The 17,400-nt window shown below is 34.3% G+C and overlaps 2 protein-coding genes across 2 annotated transcripts; both read right to left on the bottom strand.

The window, feature by feature from the left end:
• Positions 1 to 6,501: 6,501 nt before the first annotated feature.
• LOC118488276 lies at positions 6,502 to 8,335 on the bottom strand. The gene is made up of 2 exons (XM_035985569.1): positions 7,054 to 8,335; positions 6,502 to 6,742 (listed from the first exon to the last, which is right to left on the bottom strand). The coding sequence occupies exons 1-2, from the start codon at positions 7,526 to 7,528 to the stop codon at positions 6,708 to 6,710; spliced, it is 510 nt and encodes a 169-aa protein (XP_035841462.1). The 5' UTR covers positions 7,529 to 8,335; the 3' UTR covers positions 6,502 to 6,707.
• Positions 7,618 to 8,082, bottom strand: LOC118488236. The gene has a single exon (XM_035985480.1). The coding sequence runs from the start codon at positions 8,080 to 8,082 to the stop codon at positions 7,618 to 7,620; it is 465 nt and encodes a 154-aa protein (XP_035841373.1).
• Positions 8,336 to 17,400: the final 9,065 nt, after the last annotated feature.

The following is a 17,400-nucleotide window of genomic DNA, read 5'->3' as shown; positions in this document are numbered from 1 at the left end:
TTGATTTTCTTAATACAACTTCAAAGAAGAAAAAGAGTGACCTGGAGATGTATTTAGATGAGCAAAGAATTGATTTATCTCAAAATACCTAAGTTCTTGATTTTTGGAAAGCACATGCATATCGTTATCCAAATTTGTGTAGAATGGCAAGAGATGTTTTGTCTATTCCGATATCAACTGTTGCTTCTGAAGCTCGTTTAGTATTGCTGGAAGAATTCTTGATCAATATCGATGCACATTGACCCCGCAAATTGTTGAGTCATTGATATGCAGTCGGGAATGGCTTTTTGGAGATTCGGGTAATGTTGTATTTCTTTTTGTATCTCGTGTTATGACGGTGTTCAATGTTGAATTTTAATGTATTTATGTTCTTGTCATGGGATTGTCGACAAAAGACAAAGAAGCAATGGATGCTATTATCGAAGATGTTATTTCTCAACACATTAGGGGTGATGAAGATGTGGTGGAATCTGAAGATTGAAAACAAGCACATGTTATGTTTTATTGAAGCTGCATCATTTGTTTGTTGACATATTATCTTCTTTTGATACTTTAAAGTATTTTGGAGAATGTATTTTGTGGTAGTTTTTAATTTTGACATCCTATCATGTTGGTTCAAAAGAACTTATTTGATGTTATATTATATTTAAGTTTGTTTTTCGAATTTTAGAGCAGAAAATTAAATATTCAGGTTAAGCAGGTCGTGTTCGGGTTAACCCATGAAAAATTGAGTCGTGTTCGGGTTCATATTTCAAGCAAAATTTTCGGGTTTGGGTTCGTGTAATTTTTTCGAGTTCCTGTCGGGTTGAACCCACCAACCCGTGAACCTGGCCCGTTTAGTACCCCTAGTGCTGCTTAGGGAGAGGCTGCTCATGGTGTTTATGTTGTTGGTTGTAACGTTCCATATTTTTTGTTCTTTTTCATTTTAATGTAATTCGTATCCATACTCCAATTCCTTGTAATTTCGAGATTTGATCATAATGGAAACTATATTTTATACTATTTTTGCCTAATTATTGCATAAACTGATAAACACTCACGTATACACATTCAAATTCAAAACCGAACAACACATAAAGATTCTATTTCCTTGGAAATGTTATTTCATAAGTGTTAATATCAATTACATGCTTGCATACACTTTAAACACCCCAAAACATGTAGAACAATGAGTTTATAGCATAATATACCAAGAAAAACAACCTAAAGGACTAAAAATGTTTTTTTTCTTTTTGTAAATCAGACAGTCCTTGCGGACCGTATTCAACTCCTTGCGGTCTACAATGGGGCCCCTGACAACAGACTCGCAACCAACTACGAATTTTGATCTTTTCCCTCCTTTTAACTCCCAACCACCTTCTTTTTTACCCCAAAACCTAATCCCACTTATAAATATCTACCCCTAACACCTCCTAAACACTTTCACCACTTCTAAATCTCTCTCAAACGCTCTCTAATCTTCAAATTCTCCAACTTTGGGCAGAAAATTCAAAGACCAAAACAGTGAGTTTTGGCATTCTTTATGCACTTTTCTTCTTGTTTTTCTTTTCCCCCACATTTGGAACACCTCTAGGAGTATTGTCTCTTGTTTACCAAGGTAAATGAGAATGGTAAACCACCATTTTTGAGGTCCAAGTTAAGGTTTTTATTAGACTTTTCATACATGTTTTTCTTTATTTGGAACATCTTCATACCAAGCCAAGTTACCAACAAACTTCCATGTTGAAGGACTTGTGTTAAGGTATGTTTACAGAACTTTGAGGTTCATATGCCTCCATTTTATATGTTCTAAGTCTCTAAGTAACCCACAATCATCTAAGTGATTGAAACCAAACCAAGTCTCCAATCAAGAAATGTTGGAAGACTTGTGTTAAGGGATGAATGGTGTTGTTGAGGACCTTCGTTCTACAACTAAAATTCCACCATCCCTCACTTGGTTACTTAGAAAAATAGTAGTTTCTATGCATTTCATTCCTTGTATTCATGACCATCTGAATCATTAACTATGTTAATGTTTTTGTGCAATGATGAAATTCTTGAGGTTAGTGGATTACCCTACCTCTAATGATTGACTAATACTTGAATATATACATAATAGTCTATAAATAATACTTACTCCAAAACCAAACCATAATATTAACCAACCCATGGTTGAATGTTATGTGTTAAAGTGGAATATGTCCTAGACTTTGATTCCTTATTTTGGACTTCTAATGGGTGTTTAACACGCATGAAAAAACACACACTAATAATAGTGTCTAAATAAATGTCTAGGCAGGATATGTTTTATATATTTTCATACTCGTAAAATCCGTTTACTTTCCAATCTCCAAATCCTTATACTCATACACCTTTGTTTACCATTTTAGGGTGACTTTGGTGTTCCATCCCTCAAACTCGCTCCCTCATATTTTGTGGATTTCTCTTTGCAAAACTGTGAGTTCCAACTAGACCCACTTTACGCTTTAAACACTATTTGGTTTGCAACTTGTATCCATACTAAATACACATACAAACAAATTTATTCAAACACTCAATACTTAAACATGCTTATTTGTTAAACTAATTGTGAATACATGATAGATTATTCTTATGCTTAGATATCTATCATTAACCTTGCAAGCCTCCCTTAACATGTATAGCACTATAGGACTAACACACCGCCCCGTTTTGTGGGTCATTGTTAAGTTATTCTTTACGACCTTAAAAGCTTTGGTGTTAAGGTTATGCTAGTGCTAAACTTTGGATTGATTTTTAGCTATTGCTTGTTAGTTATATAACCCTACAAAAACTAACTTGGGGTACATTGAAAGGACACAACCTTTTAGATAAAGGGGTCATACTATTTGGTTTAAAACTCACGTCAATTAATACCCTTTCAGGTCGAAGAATACCCTTTCGCATAGAAATGGCGTCGGTTAGAAACGTTGTGACCGGAAAATATCGCTACTAAATAAGGCCACACCTTTTTTTAATAAATTGCGTCGGTTTGAAAAAACTTTTTAGGCAACCAAAATAATTGCCACTCATTACTATTGGACACATGTTACATTTAGCCACCTTTGTCAAAGAATCGCAATAACTGCCGTGTTTCTTCACACAGCTTCCTTGATACGGAATCCTAAATGCCACCATCTTTAAATCTTTAAATCCAGCATGTTTATTATGTTCAAATCCCCTTCTAAATAATCTCAAAACCTTCCCCCAATTTCGCTTGACATCAAAGGTTCGTTTATTAAATTTTCGGTTCAAACATATGTTCTTTTTCCATAATTTTCGTTTTTTCCTTGAATTGTCTTCCAGAAGGGTCGATTTTAACGAACTCTAAACTGGAATCATCGGCGTCGTGATCTGACAAGGTTTCTGGTGACACATGGGTGAGAAAGTAATCGCCAACGCTGGCGCCGGTTACCGGATTTAATTTTAAGCTTTTTGAATCGCCGCATCAACGGAATTTAAGTTTCCTTGAACTTTCTTCGCAAAATCGTGATTTGCATGGAAGTTTAGAATAAAATAAAGTTAGGACTTCACATGTTGTATTATGACGGACAGGGCATAATATTTGTCCATCTTTGTTATGAATTGGACTGTTAATCTGACTTTGTAAAAACGTTGGGATACGCTGGGGAGATAGTGTGCATAATAGGACATTGTGTCATTTTGTGAGAATTGAACAACTGATTTCATTGATTGTAAAATGAAAACAAATACAGTATATATAAAAAAATCTGCTAGGCTATCTAACTAACTCTGTTAAATATAAACAACCTATTCTAAACACGTGAGAAGCACGTGATGACTATCTCAACTAAAACCAACAGCCCCCCTCAAGTTGGAGGCTCAGAGAGACCCAACTTGGACAGAATACTCTTGTGTGCAGGAGAAGCAAGACTTTTCGTAAAAACATCAGCAACTTGATCAGCAGTACGTGTGTGTTGCAAATTGATCAAACCTTCATGAAGCTTTTCCCAAACAAAATGACAATCAAGCTCTATATGCTTTGTTCTTTCATGAAATACAGGATTCTTAGCAATATATATAGCAGCTTGACTATCACATTTTACAGCAATGGGAGTAATATTAGGAACTTATAACTCAGAAAGAAGACGAGTAAGCCAAGCAAGCTCAGCAGTAACACGCCTTAAAGACCGATATTCTGCTTCTGCAGAACTTAAAGACATTGTAGCTTGTTTCTTCGATTTCCAAGATAACGAGCATCCTCCCAATGAAACATAAAAACCACTGACAGGCCTTCTAGTATTGGGACAAGAAGCCCAATCAGAGTCACAGTAAGCAACAAGATCAAAAACAGGTTTATTGTTAAAAAATAAACCTTGGGAAATAGATTGCTTAACATAACCAAGAGTATGTAAGGCTGCATGCCAGTGAGGAACCCTTGGAGCCTGCATGTATTGACTCAAAAATTAAACAGCAAAAGCCAAATCTGGACGAGTATGAGTTAAGTAATTCAGCTTGCCAACTAGTCTCCGATAAACCAAGCTATCACTCAGCAATTCACCATCAGTGTTTGTAAGCTGTAAGTGAGCAGGTAAAGGAGCAGAATGAGTAGGTAAAGAAGAATCTGCAAACTCTTGAATCATTTCAGAAGCAAATTTTCTTTGAGTCATGATAACACCATTTGGAACTTGCAAAACCTCTATGCCCAGAAAATAGTTCAATTTACTAAGATCCTTGATTTGAAATGTCGAATGTAAGAAAGCCTTTAAGGATTCAATTTCTTCAACATTATTTCCTGTGACAAGAATATCGTCCACATACACAACAACATGAACAATGGAAGAACCCATTGTTTTGGTAAAGAAGGAATAATCATTTGGAGATCTAACATAGCCTTTTGTTTTTAAAACGGTGGACAGCTTGCCATACCATTGCCGAGAGGCTTGTTTAAGACCATACAAGGATTTTTGAAGTTTTAAAACCTTGTTAGATGGTAGATTCATCCCAGGAGGAGGAGACATATATATGTCTTCATCAAGATCACCATGCAGAAATGCATTATTCACATCCAATTGATGTAAAGACCAACCAATTTTAGTAGCAACAAAAATCAAACCTCTGATGGTTGTCATCTTTATGACAGGTGAAAAAGTCTCAAAATAATCTATGCCAGCTTTTTGAGTGTCACCTCTAACAACCAAATGTGCTTTACACCTCTCAATAGTCCCATCAGCTTTGTATATGACCTTATAAACCCATTTTCATTTGATTGGTTTCTTTCCTTTAGGAAGATCAATAACAGACCAGGTTTTATTAGCTTCAAGAGCAGAAAATTCTTTCTGCATTGCCTCCTGCCAGGCAGGTATTTGAAAAGCCTCATTGAACCAGGTAGGTTCAGAAATAGTATCAAGATTATGAAGAAGAACTTGAGTAGGAAAAGAAAGGTTATGAGTGTCAATAGAGGTAGAAGCAACACAAGCACTAGTGATAGTATGAAAACAGGACTGTAATGGGTCAGATGTTGCAGTGACTTGGTTACAAACATAGTCTTGAAGATAGGAAGGAGGGTGAGTATGTCTAGATGATCTTCTAAGAGTGGGATCAGTAGCAGGTGCTGGATCAGAAGAAGAATGAATAATTGGAGTAGATGAAGAGGATGGATCATGAAAAAAAGAGTTGGGTTCAAAAGATGAAGTAGAAGTTGTGGGAGATGAGAGATGAAAATCATCAAAGATTTGAGAAATCTGATCAGAAACTGGAAACAAAGTCTCAGATGCATTTCAAGGAATTGATGGGAAAATATGTTCCAAAAAACCACATTTCTGGACACAAAAACTCTTTTAGAATGAAGGTTATAAAGTTTATAACCTTTTTTATGCATAGGATAACCAATAAAAATGCAAGCATTAGCTCTTGGTTGAAATTTATCCCTGCCATTTTTTAAAGTGGATGCATAACACAATCAACCAAAACTTCTCAAATGTTTATATGAAGGAAGCTTATGAAAAAGAAGCTCAAAAGGAGTTTTCCCATCAAGAACATCTGTGGGAAAAAGATTTATCAAATGGGTTGCAGTTAAGACACAATCTCCCCAAAAAAATATAGGAAGTTTTGACTGAAAAAGCAAAGCTCTTGCAGTCTCAAGCAAATGCGTATGCTTCCTTTCAACAATGCCATTCTGTTGAGTAACTCCAACACAAGAAGTCTGATGAATGATGCCTTTACTTAGAAGGTATTCAGCCTGTTTGGAGCCTGATCCTATTTCAAAGGCATTGTCAGATCTAATGCACTTGACTTCAGTTTTGAACTGAGTTTTGACCATTTCAATAAAGCTTTGCAAAATGGTAAAAGCATTATTTTTTGTTGCCAGCAAATGAGTCCAAGTGGTTCTACTGTAATCATCCACTATGGGCAAAAAATACCTAAAACCATTATAGGTAGCAACATTATAAGGTCCCCATACATCAATATGAATCAAATCAAAAATTTTAGTTGACTTTCTTTGACTGTCAGGAAAAGGAAGACAATGTTGTCTAGCCTTGGGACAAACATCACAATGTGCAAGAGATTTAATATGATCATTTGAACAAAGATTCAACTATTTGAGTTTATAGAAAGGTAAATGACCCAATCTAGAATGCCAAACATCACTAGTTACAACAGAATTACAAGAAAAAACAGAATTAGAGAAAACATGAGATGGTGAAACATCCTTATTGATGTGTAAATGATAGAGCCCATTCAAGAGTTTACCTAGAACCACTGGCCTCTTCAGTGAAGGGGCCTGCAAAACACAGGATGTGAAAGAAAAGAATATCAGTTCATTTGTATCTTGACATAATGTAGGAACTGACAGAAGATTATGCTTGAATTCTGGTACAAAGAAGACATTCTTCAATGTCAAATCATGATTAAGAATAACAGTACCAGCTTTGTGAACAGTAAGATAGTTTCCATTAGGAAGATAAATGAAAGCTGGTATTGAAAGAATATGAAGTTCTGAAAACATGTTCTCATCATGACACATATTATCACTAGCACCTGTGTCAATGATCCATTTGAAAACTGTCCCTAAAACTTTACAAGTAATAATACCTACAAAATTTGCATAGTTGATAGCATTTGTTGTTGGAGCATTATCATTGATGTTGGCAAATTTTTGCAAAAGACTAATAAACTCCTTGTATTGCGCAGGTGTGAGGATTTGATTAGGACTTGTAGATTTAGAAACATCATCTCCAGAACCATGACTTTCAGCACAAACATTAGCAGCAAACTTTTTATTTTTAGTGAACTTGGTATCCTTAGGAAAACCTATGATTCTGTAACATTTGTTAGCCAGGTGCCCTACTTTGTTGCAATTAGGGCAAACCACACTCTTATTATTCTGAAATCTGTTGGTGTCGCTAACATTCATGGCTGCTGATTCACTGACAAATTGAGTACTAGAATGAATTTCCCTTTGTTTTTTATCTTGTACTAACAGGGCATATGCTTGTCCAATAGAAGGAAGAGGTTTCATCATCAAAATTGTACCTCTAACCTTATCATAGTTTGAATTTAGACCCATAAGGAATTGAAACAATCTTTGATCCTTTTCTCTTTTTGCAAAATCTTGTGAAACACCACAAGTACATGATGGAAGAAGATTTAAAACCCCTAATTCATCCCAAACACTTTTAATTTGGTAAAATATGAGGCTATATCACTGTTACCTTGAGAAATCTCTCCCAAACTCTTTTGTAATTGATACAGTCTTGCTCCATTTGATTGACCAAATCGTTCAGATAGATCATTCCATAACTGTTGTGCTGTTGCAGAATATATCACACTACCTCTTATTTCATGTGATAAAGTGTTGAGAATCCATGAAATCACCATATCATTACATCTTTGCCACAAATCAAGCTGAGGAGCAGAATTAGGTTTTGTGATTTCACCTTTAACAAAGCTCAATTTGTTCTTCGCAGATAAAGCAATAGACATAGATCTCTTCCACGCACCAAATCCATTTCCATCAAATGGTTTAGAGACAAGAATCAAACCAGGATGATCGGAAGGATGAAGATACAAAGGATTTGAAGAATCGATGAGATTAGTTTCAGGAGAAGTTTGAGTTGACATGATTTTAGAGAAACGAAATCAAACAAATACGAACAGACGAGAAGAAACAAAGATGATGAAAAGATCGAAAGAAAGGAAAGAGAACGGAGAGAGAAAGAAGATGAACGGAAAATGAAGAAGATGACCGGAAAAATCTCCGATGAACGGAAAGCTAACAGAACTTTAACAGAAATAACAGATCGGAGCGGTTATGCTCTGATACCATGTCATTTTGTGAGAATTGAACAACTGATTTCATTGATTGTAAAATGAAAACAAATATAGTATATATACAAAATCTGCTAGGCTATCTAACTAACTCTGTTAAATATAAACAACCTATTCTAAACACGTGAGAAGCACGTGATGACTATCTCAACTAAAACCAACACACTGCACCTTACTTCATTATTTATTGTAGTTAAATTTTGATTTTAATTATTTTGAGTAAATAAACCATTGACTTTATTTTGTTCAGACATGTAAACCATTAACTCCATTTTGTTTAGACATACAGTGATCATCATTACTTGATGCATAAGAGCACACGGTGTGGAGCATTTGAAGATGGGGCATTATGCAACACGTGGACCACACGTTAGAACGTGGTGTGGTGTTAAAACAGACGGTGTGGGAGTGGCGTGGTTAGTAGCGTTTTTTTTAAATATATAGACATCAACCAATTAAAACACAACCAAAATTCACACACCGATCAAGAGCTTCCGCTTCACAACCCAAATGCCCCCCCACGTTGGTGGAAAACCCCAAGCCCAATATAAACGCCATGAACAACGCCGTTCTCGGGGTGGTGTGTGCGGCGTGATGTGACATAAACGCCACAAAACCACGTCCAGAGTTTTTCTTGAATTATTAAAATATAGTGACGATTGCTTTTTATTGAGTGGTTAAAAAGTGATTTGAAAGAAAGTATATGCTTATTCTATTCTGATAAATTTGTTTTTATATATGCTTGAATCCCTAAATGAACGAGAAACTAATTAATAATTGATATTTTTTATAAGCATGCATTAGTAAATTTACAAAGTGGTTTAGAAAAAAAAAAAAAAAAAACAAACGTGTTATAAAGAAAAAAAACCAATAAAGCCTAATTCCATCATGTGTCATTATTTACGTTTAAGGTGATTTGATAATTTAATAAGAAAGTATATTTTCTATTTTTAATCAGCAAAATGATTTAACCCAAAAGATTTAATCACATGCCATTTGCAAGATTGGTAATTTGTGTTTTGTTTGTGTGGTACTTTTATATATAATTTGCTTTGAGTAAATTGCTAAAATAGTCCCTAACGTTTGTTCACATTTGCTAGATCCATCCAAAAAAAGATTTTTTCTCACATATGAACCACTGAGGTTTCAAAAAAGTTGCTAAATCCATGCAAACTTCAAGGACGATTTTAGCAATTTAATAAAACAAACTTTTTTTGGATTGATTTAGCAAATTTGAACAAACGTCAGGGACGATTTTAGCAATTTACTCTATTTTTTATTTTCATCTTTTTATTATATCTCTTAATTAACATAAAATCTATTTATTTTTTTATTTTCATCTTTTTATTAAATTTCTTATTTAATATAAAATCTACTAGTTTTTTTTGAACGACGAATTTCTACAACAGGCGATAGATTCGCACCTGCTTTTGCAGGCCCTCCACCCCACTCTGGCGAAGACTATGTTGTCTTAACCGAACTCACGCTTGGCATCAGAGTTTGGCTTGGCGCTCCCCGACAAAATTTCCAGCCTACTGCCATATGCGAGTAGTTGCACCCTCCACAAGAGCCGAAAACTCTATGGAGTAAATGCACTGTAATAGAAAACTCGGGTGTGCTCTGCGGGTTTCGAACCTGTGACCAGGCCTTCACCCACTTCATAATAAAGATTAATCATTTATATTTTACAATTATGAATACGGTTTTATATTTATAATCATCTAACCATCTAACCAAGTCTTTTAAAATGTAAACATTTTACTCATTTCTAATCCTTTAATAAAGTTAATTATACGACAAAATCTTTTCAACGGTTTAATTTGTTACCTGTTTAGCAAGAACGTGTATTTTATTTTATAAATGAACAAAAAAATACTGGGTGAAGGCCTGGTCACAGGTTCGAAACCCGCGGAGTACGCCCGAATTTTCTATTACAGTGCATTTACTCCAGAGATTTTATGTTAATTAAGAGATATAATAAAAAGGTGAAAATAAAAAAATAGAGTAAATTGCTAAAATCGTCCCTGACGTTTGTTCACATTTGCTAAATCCATCCAAAAAAAGTTTGTTTTATTAAATTGCTAAAATCGTCCCTGAAGTTTGGATGAATTTAGCAATTTTTTTGAAACCTCAGTGGTTCATATGAGAAAAAATCTTTTTTTGGATGGATCTAGCAAATGTGAACAAACGTTAGGGACTATTTTAGCAATTTACTCATTTGCTTTTGACCAATTCTTTTTAAAACTTCATTATTAATTTTTTAAGACTTTTCTTATAAAATAATATAGTGCCATGATTTAAGGTAGGTATAAAAGAAAATTAAAAAGAATGGTTTGCAAAAAGTATATCTATATCTCATATGGTGAACCCAAAGATTTTCATAAGTAACAACCCGCTACAACGCGCGGGATATGGTCAACTCGTATAATACATAATTTAGTATGCTATAAACATGTGGATTTTAGACTTATTCTATCTATGTTATGTAAACAAACTAGTATGCTCACCGATATAATTTGCGATGACGGATATTTTATACATGTTGCGGGAAACGTTTGAGATGCTATCACAAGAAAACCACTTAAGGTGGATTTAGATACTCGCCTAGTTTATTTATGCATTTTGATGTTTTAGTCATGAAATTTCCAATTGTTGTATTTCGTAATACATAATTTAGTATGCCATAAACATGTGAATTTGAGACTTATTCTATCTATGATATGTAAACAAACTAGTATGTTCACCGATATAATTTGCGATGACGGATATTTTATACATGTTGCAAGAAACGTTTGAGATGATATCACGAGAAAACTACTTAAGGTGGATTTAGATACTCCCTAATTTATTTATGCATTTTGATGTTTTTAGTCATGAAATTTCCGATTGTTGTATATCCTTCTTGAACAATGTAATGTTTGATTCGATGATATGAAAATGAAATTTTAAATCTTAATATATATCGCAATTTAGTGTTATGATGTCTTTGAGCAATCTATTACGTCTCGCTTCCATGTTTCTACCATCGGTTGAGGAGTGATAGTGGGGTTGCTGTTTAGGGAGGTTTTATAGGTTTCATGCAGAGGATGGAGACAACTATGAGCTGGTTTATGCACTCAGTTCAGAGGATAGCTGAGAGGACAAAGACAAATATTCCTTCGATGCCTCAAATCTACCCATCTCCACCTCATCAGTTGTTTATTTGTGGTTGTTTGCTGTTTCACCCAGACATTATCTATTATGTTTATTTGCCGTTGTTCCATACATTTTAACACTCTTTTTATATGTATTTATTATAGTTGCTACGCTACATTATAAATTATACCATGCATGTATGTATGGAATATTGCGTGATATCTCTTGTAACTAGTGTTTATGATCTGATGATGATTAGTGTGTTGTACCAATTTTTCTATAGAATGCAAACAGGTCTATACAGGAAGCACAACAGGTGGAAGCTGCTTTGGTTGCTTATATCTTGTTCCATGTTGCTTGTCAAGGGAAGTGTCACAATTCCTATTTCTTATTTATGTCAGTTTGCACATTGAGAACAAAGTCCATCTTAAGTGTGGGGATAGGGAGAATTGTGACATATTTTAAAATATAAATAAATTTTTTTTCTTTAAACTTCCCTATATCTTCAGAAAAAATCATGCAATCGTAAATCATAACCACTAGAATGTTTAAGATATGCAACATTTGAGTCTATGAATTGAAAATTTGACTTCGATTGTGAGTTTTAGGATAGAGTTTTCCAAAAACAAGTCAGATTTTGAAAAAAAAAATGTTAAAGAATGCCTGATTAGTTTAAGAAGCCTATTAGTCAAATACATTAGTTCATACCGGTAACCCTTATTCCTTTTGTTTATGTGAGTGTTTGAGCCTTTGTATATATTTTTCGTTTGTTGAGCGATACTAGTATAACTTTTCATTGCAGAACTTGTGCATGTTATACAATTTGCCAGTAGATACGGTAATTACTATACAGATATGATTAAGGCAAAAAAATTAGGATATTATGAACCTTTGTTTACTCTTTTTCATTTCATTTACCTACCTTATAATTTTCATTAGAAGCCATGTTAAGCCTAAACCTATTCATTTGTTTACCCTATCATTTGAGCCAAGATTACCCTTTGTTACCATATTCGTTTCTTTACCTTGGAAGTATAATTCAATGAAGAAATATGAAGAGATGACAATCAAAGAAAATGTCAAATAAAAAGAAAAGAAAGATATAAAGAAAGTAATAAGTGTGGGGATCAAAGATTCTATTCAAAATTTGAAAAGAAAGATCCAAAGCCACGAAATGAAAAAAAAAGTTGAAGATTGTCAAAAGAGCTGAAAAAGAAGTCGAATTATGGTTGTTTAACCTTTTTGTTAACCCATTTTGTTTGTTTAATTTAATACCTATTTACCCTTAAGCCAAAAGCCATAAAAAGTTCGTATGACATGTTAGTGTTATTTGTGGATATAAGCAGTTTCTGTATAAGCCTATGAAAATGATAGTTTTATCCAGGTGGTGATTTTAGTAGTTTATCTAGCACATTATATGCCAGCTTTTCAGAAATAAGCCGAGAGGAGTGAAAATTGTGAGGGGTACGAACCGTGTAGTTGTTCTATAAGGTGGACAATATGAGTTCGGGTAAGTTCTTTGTTTTTAAGATGTAACACTTGAATGACTTGTCTAAGATGTCAACCCCTTACCTTTGTAAGTCTTGGGAGCATATTTTGAGGACTGGGTAAGATATAGCATGTTTTTGAAATTTGAAGGTTGTGTTGATTGTCAAGATTGTTTTAAAATAAAATGTATTGCTTAGGGACAAACAATGCTTAAGTGTGGGGATATTTGATGTAGTTGTAGGATACATAATGTTCTAATGTTAAAAGACCCATTTCTAAGGGGTAATTGGGGCAAATCTGATAAGAATAGATATGAATTAACGTTTTGTTGAGATTTGCAAGTAAATACAGAAAAGAGGGTGTTTTGGACAAAACAAGGGTATAATTGGAATAACAAGTGAAAAGCAGAGACTGATACGAAGACTGACATGTTCACGACCCATACCCGATCAAGGGTTATGAATCGTATGCACTGCCAAGTGACCAAATTACAGGATCTGCATTGGGAAGTGGGCCAGAGTGGATTTCAGTTAGTTATGAGTCGTGGGCCTAGTCCATGTTTACAGCCTGTAAACAAGTCAAAGCTAAGGTTTTGTTCGTGATATAAAAGGAATGTGATTGGAAACTATATTAAGGGCTAAAATTCTAGAACTTGCGAGAAAATGGTCGTAGAAGAGAGAAGAAGCAAAACCGGAAGAGAAAAGAGGATGAGACTGAAGATTGAAGGCACTGGGAAGCATTAGATTAATTCTACGGGTTATTCTTTATAGTTTTCTAGTCTTTGAACTTTCTATAATGATGATGAATTTGATTTTGATTTTGATGTTGAATTCGTTTATCATTTTTGGCTAAACTTAGTTATAATTGTCCAAATGAGATGATACGGCGATTGTTTATGGTTGATGATTGATTTCCTATTTGTATGATTTTAGTTGTGTAGTATGGTAAAATTCTTATGATGCATATGTGTTTATGTTGAAATTGGCTATGATGTTAGTTTTGTGGTGATATTGGTCTTTTTATGAAGTTATGCATGCTTGATTCAATTTTTACTATCTCTAGGGTTTATCGACGTCCATTAGCCTAGGGCTTGACACTTTAATCGGTAATAGATAGCTAATCATCATAAATGGTTAGACATATGTACTGCTTAAGGGAAGGGTTTGATTAAAGGGTTAACTTTGTACAATAGTAACCAAGTTTCAAGAGTGTTCTAATTAGGTCACTCATAAATTTTTTTGTTACAATTAGGTCATTCAAGTTTCATTTGATGTTTCAATCATAGATATTTTACCTAAATAGAAGGTCATCTATACTACATGGCATTTATTTAGGTTTTTTATTTAAAAAAAATTTGTTGACATGGCATATAAATGCCAAATGGATTAGAAAAAAATGCGAAATAGGTTTAAAAGTTTTTTTAAAAATTGTAGAAAAGTTAAAAAAATACGAAAAAAATTAAAAAATGTTATTTTTTTTCAAAATATCTAAAAAGTTATAAATGAAGATAAACAACTAACGATAAAATTTCACGATTTGTAATATTTGATCCTTTTGGGTTTTGATTTATTATATTTCTTTTTTTTTATTTCATGTCATCATGTTTTTTTTTTAAGTTAAATAAATGTCATGTAGGACTATGACCTGCTATTCAGGTAAAATCTCTAGCATTAGAACACCAAAATAAAGTAGAATGATCTAATTGGAACAATAAATTTTATCAGTGACTTAATTGGAACACTCCTAAAACTTCATTACTATTTTGTGGCATATTCCCTTGATTAAAAGGATCTAGAAACTAAATATGGTTTTCTAAATGCCTTACCTTGGTAATAGTAATTCGCTCATGAGCACTAGCAATGGCGGAACCAGAACTTTGTGGCCGGGGGGTCGTAATAGAATTGTTTAAAAAATTCTAATAGGATCTCTTGGTTGACAAGGACCTTCCATTATGTACCTGAAGGGGTAAGGTCCCAAAAACCTTGCGCAGGTGCTTGGGACCATACCACAACTTCACCACCAATGAACCTTGCGCGACAGTGCACTGGTTCCAAAGAAGAGAACTTAAAAGAAAGCAGTCTCCAACATCCGCGCGCCAAGATAGAGCTAATAAACACATTCTTGCGCAAGCTCTCATACAACAGAACACTTAGGATCTTTACCCAAAAAAAAAAACAGTTAGGATAAAACCCTAACAACATCTCCGCGCAAATATCACCCAGACTTGGACAGAAAGTAACCCTTCTGTCACAACTGAATTAGCATAAGGAAGAGCCACATAGGATTACAGCTGTAATCCTTCTAGAAGGCTTTATCGTGCACAACCATTCGGTTATAACCGAATGGCCACGTGGCATCATCCTAAGCATCCCTCAAGATCACGGTGATGGCACTAACTTGGAGAAGGATCCACACTTGCCCACTTTCCACGTGGCATCCCCCCAGCCGTTGATCATGCCCACGATCCGTGTGCCTATACATCATGTTAATGATTAACGGTGGAGATAATAACCGCTTACAGAAAATGCCTTCCGTTACTTCTTCCATCAACAAACTTTCCCGCCCAAATTCGGTTATAAATAAGGACAACTCAGGTATCATTTCTCAAGTTACATTCACTTCACTTTCACTATTACTTCTTCTTCTTCGTTGAAACCAGTACTTATTCTCACGCCGGAGGGTGGTCACGGAGAGAACCCCAATTCTCCCCGTGGCGAGTCTAACGGCTGTTCGTTTTGCAGTTATCGTACGAAGAAGAAGATAAGCCAAACCCAGAGTCAAACGAGAAGACCTAACCATTTTATGCAGATCCAAACCCCCTGGTCCAATTGATTCCGGTCATTTGAACCAGTGTTTCTTCAGTACCGTTTTCTTAATTCTTGTTATAAATTAGTTGAATAACTATTAATTGGTTTATGCAATGCCGAGTCACCAACAATTTCATCTTCAAAATATTCAAGTTCCTCTCGACTTCTTTTGTTATTATTTTCATTAGAGTTTAATGGATTTGATGATGTTGTGATAATTGGATTGGGATTTTTTTGTTAGAATACCTTTTTATATCTGCATTTCTATGATAAAAATAACAATAAGTTAGGACAAAAATTTTCATATGAAATAAAATATCGAACTGCCAATTCAAGTTTACAATAAAAAATATAATATAAAATTGTATAATTATAATCGAAAATAGTACACATCTAACACTTTAATTTCATGAATATAAATTACAATTAATAATTGAAAAAAGAATAAAACTTCATTATGTTAAATCCAAAATAGAAAAGAGAATGGTGGATCTATTACTTGTCCACCTCAAATTTTCAAGAATAAGGAGATAAAGACTTTTTCAAAGAAGAAAATACATACTTCTGAGATTGGTGGCAGAGTAAAGCCAACACATGGCTATAACTTTCTTGAAATATTAAATTATAACACTAAAAAATTATGTTTGCTAAACTTAGCTTTTTATAAAAAAAAAATAAAAAAAAATAAAGTCTGATTCGCTCTAAAGCCCATTTAAAATACTACATATCACGTGTTTTACCCTCTAAAAGGCCTAACTCTCTATCTTCTTCATTTAACTTCAGAAATAATTACAGACCACCGCTTGACACCGTCGATCACCGCTCGCCGCCGTCGGACTGTCGTTCGCCGCTCGGAAAGTCTGCGAAGATTTCTTTTTTCTTCTAGTTTTTATGCTTTGCGCAAGACAATCGAGAGGGTCAACTATAGAAAAAACATATTCGTTAAGTACTCCAGTAAACTGGAAATTTTGCTGGCCGGAGGGTTAGCTGACCCACCTGACCCTCCTATGGTTCCGCCCCTGAGCACTAGGCTAGAAACCTCAAATTATAAGGATTCATACTCTCATTAGCTATATTGAAATAGATCTAAAAGTGTGTCTATAGCCTTAACCCTAGTTTGATAAGATTAACCTTACGCGATCCTAATCTATTTTAGCACTTCATACGCCATAAGCAAGTTAGGTCTTGGAGTGGTTTAGTAGGATCATATGTCATCAATCTAAGCAAATTGTGTTGATTCGAGTCTAGGATGGTTATATATTCTCAATACCTGGTAGTAATTCTTTGTAATGCAGGTTGTTAGATCTTAAGTGTTAATTTACTCTAGTTCACAGATTACATATTAAGTAACAAGTTTAGTACTAGTAGATTGTAGTGTCTACGCATTGATTCTTGGGTATCTACCTAGACTATACTATATACTGATATATACGCTCATCTAGAACGTGTGTAGTTAGTATTAGTGTTTTTTCCTATAAACTCGGTTGTGTTTTGTGTCAATTTACTGTTACTATCTAAGCACGTCAAGTTCTTGGCACCATTGGTGGGGACATGGTACTATTAGGAAAGACTTTGTTTTAGTAGTATTATCGTTTATCTACTTTGTTTGTTATTTGCTTTCTTAGTATACTTAGGAAATTATTTGTTAATGTGTACAACACGATTTGGTAGAGTAATAGAA

This window comes from Helianthus annuus, chromosome 16 (assembly GCF_002127325.2).
Source record: "Helianthus annuus cultivar XRQ/B chromosome 16, HanXRQr2.0-SUNRISE, whole genome shotgun sequence".
Lineage (NCBI taxonomy): Eukaryota > Viridiplantae > Streptophyta > Magnoliopsida > Asterales > Asteraceae > Helianthus > Helianthus annuus.
The sequence above is the reverse complement of the archived record's forward strand: the minus strand, read 5'-3'. Positions and strand labels throughout refer to the sequence as shown.